We start from the raw sequence: 7948 nt of genomic DNA on the forward strand, positions 1-7948 counted from the left end.
GCTACCGCGGCTCATCCCCCACGTCTCCCCTCAAAGTGTCTCCACAGGAAGGCCCATGTGCCCCCTTGTGACCGCCCAGCACCTCCCCACTGTCTGCTGAGCGACCCTGGCTCCCAGAGCCTCGGACAGCACCTGATCGGGAGGCTCAGTCAGGGAGCCGGGGAATAAATCAATGAAGGAACAGGGCAAAGCTTCCAAAGTGCGATGCAAAGCACATAAACGCACGTGGTTCCTCCAGGGAAGGGGGTGCCAGCTCAACTGTCAATGGTCCCCGCAGGAGCTGGGGTCGGGGCCGCCCGGGGCTCCCTGGGAGCAGCACCATCTGCAGCTGCCAGCCTGTGTCCCCCGGCAACGGCAGGAGGGCAGCTGGTGTGACCCGCAGGCCCCACCGCGGCAGGCGCTGCGGAAGGACGAAGCGCACGGAAGAGCCGCCGGACAGACCCGAGCCCCACCACCCACCGGGGACAGAGGAGGCCGCCGCGCACCAGGGGCCGTAGGGTGGGCGGAGGGGTTTCCTTTTACTCTCAGGAAACCTTGACTCCCCTGAACTGGGGAAGCGGGAGCCCTTCCACTTCCAGGAAGAAGAGGCTGTGAACGAGAGACCGGGTGACAGCACCTGTCGCTGGGCATCAGGCCCGGCCACACCAGATGCTCTCTGGCTCCCAGGGGCCCCGCTGCACCCAACACCTGCCCCTCGGGGGACGCAGCAGCAGGCAGGACCCTGAGAAAACTCCCGCAGGAGCCCGACCCGAAACCTCGTCGGGACGCAAAGGGAAGTCGACTCGGGTGCCCAGCAGAGGCCACCAGGAAGGAGCCCCCGTCCCTGCGGGAGGGTCCGGGCTCCCCGACACGCGTGTGTAACCTCACACCAGAGGGCTGGACCCTGGCTGGCGCCACACGGGGCGCCCACGCTGGTCACGCCGACCTCAGATCTCCCCGCTCCCACGGGGTGCCCCCTGCCCCCCCTTCCCCTCCACACCCAGAGCCTTCCCCGCAGGACGAGGCCCCGCCCGAGGCCACCGGGCGCGCGGCCTGGGCCCAGGTGTCCGAGCAGCAGGCCCAGGAGGCGGCCAAGGCCCCGGGAGGACCCGGCCCACGCAGAGTGGCCTTAGGCCTCGGCTCCGCAGGTAACGGGGAGGCAGCGGACGAAGCTGCGCCTCCTTCTGAGGGTGTGGACGGAAGGACGGCTGCCTGTCGCCTCTCCCCTCTGCCTTCCCCACGGTGCTCACGTCCTTGGCAAAGAACGCACCCCAAAGACCGGAGAGCACCCCGTTCCCGTTATTTCGGCTACACCCTCGGGGCGGGCCCCCAGCACCCTGCGGAGAGGGGGCGCGAAGGGCTCCTGAGAAGCGCTCCCCGAGGAACCCAAGGGACTCCCGGGACGGCACGTGCGCGGGGCGGAAACGGGATAAACACCCGAGAGGCAGCCCCCGAGGAGGCCGCGGGCCCGGCCCTGCTCCCTCCGCCGGGGGATCTGCGCGGACGCGCCAGACAATGCGCTTCAGGTGCTCGCGCGGGGCCGGATGTGGAGAAAACGCTCCGGAGAGGCCGCCGAGACGGCTCCGGGCCCGCGCCCGCGCGCAGCGCAGGAGAGTAACCGCCCGGGGTCGCCCGGGGACCGGGCCGCTTCCACGCCCGCGGGCGGCCCCTGGAAGCCGCCCCGCCAGAGCGGAGCCGGGCGCCCGCACGTGCCGTCCAGCCCGGGAGCCGGGAGCCGGGAGCCGGCGCCCTCGCCTGGGGCCCCCGCGCCGCAGACGCAGCCCCCCGGGGGCACAAAGAGCCGCGGTCCGCGGGGGGACCTGCCCCCGCCCGCCCCGCTGCCGGGCTGCGCGGGGTGCCGGCGGGAGGCGCGGCGGACCCCGAAAATGCCCCGACGCGCCCCGCCTGCGTCCCGGGAAGCCGCCGAAGTGGGGACTCCTGGGGAAATCTACACGCCAGGCTCCTGAGAAATGACACGTTTCCGCGGCTCAGCTCAGCCTCCGGTCTCGGAGGGGCGCCCGGCGGGGCCCGGGGCACACGCGGCCTCCCGCCCGGGCCCGGCCCCGCGCCGCCGCCGCCCCGTCCCCGCGACCCCCGGGCCCGCCCGGCCCCCGAGTCCGCGGCCCGCCGTGCGCCCCGGAGAGCAGGCCCGGGCGCGGTTTCGCTTCTGCCCGCGGCGCGCCCGCAGGCCCGCGGGGCCCGGTGGCGCCGGCGACCCCGCCGCGGCCTCGGCCCGGCCCCCGCCGCCCGCCCGCCCGCCCTCACCTGCTTTCTCGATCTTGCCGGACATTTCCGGGCTGCGCCGGAGGCCGAGGCCGCCGCTCATCGGGCCCAGGCCGGGCCGCTGCGGGAACCGCGGCCGGCGCGGCCGCCGCTCGCCTCGGCGCTGGCTCGCCGCGCCTCACACCCGCGCCGGCATGGCGGGCTCCGCGGGCCGCGGCCTGTGCGCTCGGCCAGCGGCGCTCCAGCCGGCCCGGGCCGCCGCCGCTCCCGACACCAGCCGCCGCCGCCGCTGCCGCCGCTCCGCCTCCTCCGCTCCCGTCGCCGCCCCGCTCGCCCGGGCCAGCGAACCGCCGCCGCCGCCGCCGCGAGCCCAGCGCCGCCTGCCGGCCAGGAGTCCCCACGCCAGCGCCGCGGCTGCCCGCCCCTCCCCCCGGCACCCCGGGGCGCGCGGGGCGGCCGTGCCAGGGCCCGGGGCGGACAGCTCCCCGGCTCAGCGTTCCGTGCAGGCCGGAGCCTTCAGGCCAAGGCCCGAGACAGAGCCGCCCGGGCCCGCAGCCCACGCCAAAGCGTGGGACCCATTCCTCCGCCCGCGACCTGGGTCTCCGCAGCGCCCCCGCCAGCCAAGGCACCTGGCCAGGCCTGGGCCTGACCCCCGCCGACACCCAGAGCTCCCAGCCATTCCCGCAGCTCCAGGCCTGGGAATGACCGGACCCGGGGTCCCATCTGGCCTTACTTGCCGTACCCCCGATGTGTGAGATTCCGTAACCCCTGGGGGCATAAGCCAGCTGGCCGGGCCTGGGCCGGACCCCACCCATGAGGACACAGTGACCCTTGTGTGCCCCCGGAGGAGAGCCAAGGGACCCTCCCGGCGGGAGCTCAGCTGTGGACCTTTTCTAGGGTAGTGATGAGCTCAGCAACAGTGACTGACTTAGATCCGAGTCCTGCAAATATGCACACGATTGACTCTTCCCTCCCGAAAGTTCATATTCTGAGTCATCACAATAAATCATATAAGGCAAGTATAAATAATAACAAATTATAGTAACACAAGGGATTGTTCACATGTGGGAAAATCTGCTGCTCTTGACCCAACGTAGAATAAACCAACCCAGCCAGTTTTCCCTGCTGCTTCCCTCGACATACGGAAATTAAGCGATCTGGCGATGGGGACGGGGTTTGGGAGAGCGGCAGGGAGAAGGAGAGGGGGGTTGATGTGGAGAGAAATTCCCCTTTGCATCCCCCGCACACACTGGTGGGTTTGCTGATTCTGTCATTGGCCATGGATGGCAACCAACCCCCCAGCCATCAGTTCCAGCCCTCTTGGGGGCAAAGGCGAAGCCAAAGACTGACAAATCCATTTCTCTTTGCGATCTGATGAGTGGCAGCACTGAGCCAGAGTGGCATTGCCCGGCTTTGTTGGCAGCTTCGTCACCAGGCAACACTGGCCCTGGACCCCAGACCCACCTCCCCAACACTCCCCAGGCTGCCCCCAATTCCCCCAGCTTTTGCCCTAAGAAGGGCAGTACTTTAGGTCCACCATCCTAGGTGCAAAGCAGGAAATTAAACTGAATAGTAGGTCCAGCCAGGGGTTCGTAAGAATACAACGAACTGTATTTAATAAAATCACGATGTATCGAATGACAAGGGATTTTCAAACAATGGAGTACTTTAGCACCGGACGTTACTAGGACTAAGGGTCATGGGCACTTATTTAATAAAGCTTATTCACTGATGGTGTTTCTAGCCGCAATGGAACTCACACAAGGTAATGAGGCAGACACACTCTTAAAGCTCTTTTCTTCCCACTTCGGGGCCTTTTCTCCTGCTGCTCTTTCTGCCTAGAATATTCTCTCCTCTCCGCTCCACCAGGCTGTTCCTAGTCATCTTTACCTTCTTGATTTAACTGTCACCTCTATGGGGAATCTTTGCCCAGCGGGGCCAGCTCTCTATGCTGGTCAGGATGCTTAATTTCACTGTCAGAAACCTGGCTCGGCTTGACTAGGGTAGAAAGGAATTCGTTGACCGTGCCGACTAGAAAACCAGGGACACAGCCAGGACCAACGGGACTACATTGAGGCTTGGGATCTACCATAGTGCTCCTCCAGGTCAGTTCTATTCTCAGCTGATCATGCCCTACACAGTGGCGGAGTTGGGTCCAGCAGATTCTCATTAGCCTAGTTAAAGTCACACGCCTGTCCCCGAGCCAATGACTGGAGGCAAGGGGGTAGGATCCGTAGATTGGCCAGGCCTGGGAATTGCACCAAGTGCAAGAAAGCTGGGGAGTGGATGCCTTAGAACCAGCAGCTGGGAGTGGGGACGGGCAGATGCTCACAGTGTTCTCAGGGGAAGAGATGCTGCTGACGCAGAATCCACGCTGCCCGTGTCGGAGTGGCCGCCGGTGCAGAAGCTCGCAGCATCTATGGTGCCGCTGCATGGAGCTCTGGAAGTCCCAGTATCTGTTTAAGGTCTGTGCCCTCCAGACACTGTGAGCTCCACGCAGGCAGGGACTGTGTCCTCTGCACCCATGAGATTACGATCTACAGAGGTGCCATGGCAAGAATCCATCACCTGCATTACCCTGAAAGAGGAGGCACATGGGGAACACTCGGGGGGTTGGAAGGCAGGAGGCAGAAGCAAGAAACTAAGCCAGAGCTTTTGTTGGGCTTCCTTCAGGAAAGGCAAGGCAGGCCAGACTGACTAGCGTGGGACTAACCAGTGGGAACATTCCAGCGGGCTCTGGGAGATAGGGGTAGTTGCCAGTCATCTGGCCCTGGGGTGACAAATGAAAAACATCATCAGTGCAGGGACAGTGTCTGGTTCATGCACTGTGGAGCCAACTTCAACACACGCAAGGAGGGGCTCAGTCCATTCTGAGCTTCTCCCAATGTGCCAGGGAAGGACAGACAAGGTGGCCATCACAAAGCTCTCCAGGTCGAGCAAAGGACAGCCAGGTGGCCTGAAGCATAGTTGAGATGGGTCCTTTCTAGAAGGTCACACCCTCTTCTTGGCATCTGCAGACAACATTCAGCTCTGAGGACAACAGGCGTTCCAGGAGAGGAGGGGAGAGACAGTGGAGGGCGTGGGGTGGCCCCAGGGCTCACCTCAGCTTGCATTGTTGGCACTTAGAGCTCAGGTACCTGCCTGAGCTCCAACTACAGTTCCCCGAGGACAAGATTATCTTCACTACATCTTTATCACAGATCAGAAGAGAAGGTGGAGTCTGTTAATAGCAGCAATAATGATGAGGGCTGCCCCTGGCTGGCGTGTGCTCGTCATCCGCCTGACCTCATGGTAATCCTGGGAGGGTCGGGATCTAGGTCAGGGAGTGTTTGGTCATGTGTTAGACACCCATTTAATAATGGCTCAGCAGACTTCTGGCCAAGATGGAGGCGCAGGTAAACATGCTTCCCCTCTGGGCACAACTCTAGCAAAAATTACAACAAGGCTACAAAACAAATAACACCCAGATTCATCAGAAAGTCGAGCAGTATGGAAGTCTGACAACCAAGGATCTAAATAAGCCACATTCATCCAGACTGTAGGAAGGGCAGAGACGTGGAGGTGCAGGGAGGTGTGGAGAGGCAATGGAACTGGCAGCCCCACATTACCGTGTGGTGGATAAGAATCAGGAGGGATACCTCAGGAGCGAGCGATCTCAGCCCCAGACCAGACCACACAGCCCAGGGTTCCAGCGCAAGGATGATAAGTACCCATAACTCTGGCTGCAAAAACCAGTGGGGTTGGGGCAGCTGAAGAAACGGCAGGATTCTTAAGAGACTCATCTTAAAGGGCCCACAACGGACTTAGGACTCATGCAGACCCACCCCCTCTGGGGTTCCGCACTGGCACAACAGCAGGGAGGGCACCGTGGCATATGGGGAGAAGGGGAGAAAGAGAGGTGGCTGGCAAAGGGGTGAGTGCAGGGGAGACGGCTTCCTCTCAGGCAATCTCCAGAGGCCAGGCAGCAGCACTGCCCCTCTCTGAGCCCTCCTCCACACAGAGCCACAAAGCGGTGGAACGGGTGGCCCCATCCTGGTGACTACCTAAGGCTCTGCCCCACACCATTTACAGGTGCCTTTTCTACACTAGGCCACATTACTGAGACAGAGAGTCAAAGCAGCTCTACCTAACACACAGAAACAAACACAGGGAGGCTGCCAAATTGAGGAGACAAAGAAATATGGCCCAAATATGGCCCAAATGAAAAAATAAAGCTCCAGGAAAAGAACTAAATGAAACTGAGATAAGAAACCTATCAGACGCAGAGTTCAAAACACTGTTCATCAGATTCTCAAATAAATTATTGGGTATTGCAACAGCATAAAAAAGACCCAAGCAAAAATGAAGGCTGCGTTAAGTGAAATAAAGAAAAATCTACAGGGAACTAACAGTGTAGGGGATGAAACTGAGATTCAAATAAATGATTTGGAGCATAAGGAAGAAAAAGCATTCAATCAGAACATCAAGAAGAAAAAAGAATGTTAAAAAAATGAGAATAGAATAAGGAGCCTCTGGGACATCTCCAAATGTACCAATAATTGAATCATAGGGGTGCCAGAAGGAGAAGAGGAAGAGCAAGAAATTGAAAACCTATCTGAAAAAATAATGAAGGAAAATGCTCCTAATTTAGTGAAGGAAATAGACATACAAGTCCAGGAAGCACAGAGAGTCCCAGACAAGTTGGACCCAAAGAGGACCACACCAAGACACATCATCATTAAAATGCCAAAGGTTAAAGATAAACAGAGAGCCTTAAAAGCAGCAAGAGAAGAGAGTTACTTACAAAGGAGTTCCTGTTAGACTGTTAGCTGAGTTCTCAAAAGAAACTTTGCAGGCAAGAAGGGGCTGGCAAGAAGTATTCAAAGTGATGAAAAGCAAGGACCTAAAACCAGGATTACTCTATCCAGCAAAGCCATCACTTAGAATGGAAGGGCAGATGACGTGCTTCCCAGACAAGGTAAAGTGAAAGGAGTTCATCATCACCAAGCCATTATTATATGAAATGTTAAGGGGACTTACTTATTTAAGAAAAAGAAGATCAAAACTATAAACATTAAAATGGCAATAAATGCACAATTATCAACAGCTGAATCTAAAAAACAAACTAAGCAAACAAGCAGAATAGGAACAGACTCACAGGTATGGGTTATCAGCTGGGAGGGGGAAGTGGGGAGAATGGGGGAAAACATGCAGGGATTAAGAAGTACAAATTGGGAGGTACAAACCAGACAGGATGTTAAGAATAGTATAAGAAATGGAGAAGCCAAAGAATGTATACGCACGGCCCGTGGACATGAACTAAGGGGGGGATTGTTGGGGGGAAGAGGGCTACTGGGCACAGAGGGGCAAAGGGGGAAAATTGGGACAATTGTAACAACATAATCAATAAAACATATTAAAAATTAAAGTAGTTAAAAATTGAATCATGTAAAGCTACAATGAAATAAATTATATTAAAAGCAAAGGTAAAGATAATAATGGCTCGGCAAAGAGAGGAATGTATTGAAAAGCACAAGGGTAAACGGAAGGGCAGGAGGTACAATGTCTCCCCAGGGCCTGAACTGCCCACACACCACCTGTCCACCTCACCCCCACCAGGTCCTTCCTCTCCCACCTCAGCCAGGAGACAAGACCACGGAGGAGGAGGAGGCTCCCGGCCAGCCTCACAGCCAGGAGCGATGACAGGACCGGTCCAGCTGCAGTCAGGGCCCCACCGCTGGCCCAGTGCGGGACCCATATTTGAATC

At 59.1% G+C, this 7948-nt stretch overlaps 1 protein-coding gene across 3 annotated transcripts in view; it reads right to left on the minus strand.

Annotated features, from left to right (window-relative positions):
- RAPGEF1 (Rap guanine nucleotide exchange factor 1) overlaps positions 1–2355 on the minus strand; it is a 113121-nt gene extending 110766 nt beyond the window's left edge. Inside the window, exon 1 of one of the 3 annotated variants that reach the window (XM_090274927.1) lies at positions 2245–2355. In XM_090274927.1, the coding sequence (XP_090131053.1) occupies positions 2245–2305 (61 nt within the window). In that variant the 5' untranslated portion in view covers positions 2306–2355. The remainder of the gene's footprint in view (positions 1–2244) is intronic. The other 2 variants (XM_090274928.1, XM_090274929.1) reach the window with 2 other exon arrangements.
- Between the last annotated feature and the right edge of the window lie 5593 nt (positions 2356–7948).

The sequence above is a fragment of the Furipterus horrens genome, unplaced genomic scaffold, assembly GCF_987537825.1.
Source record: "Furipterus horrens unplaced genomic scaffold, mFurHor1.1.pri manual_scaffold_4, whole genome shotgun sequence".
NCBI classification, from domain to species: Eukaryota; Metazoa; Chordata; class Mammalia; order Chiroptera; family Furipteridae; genus Furipterus; species Furipterus horrens.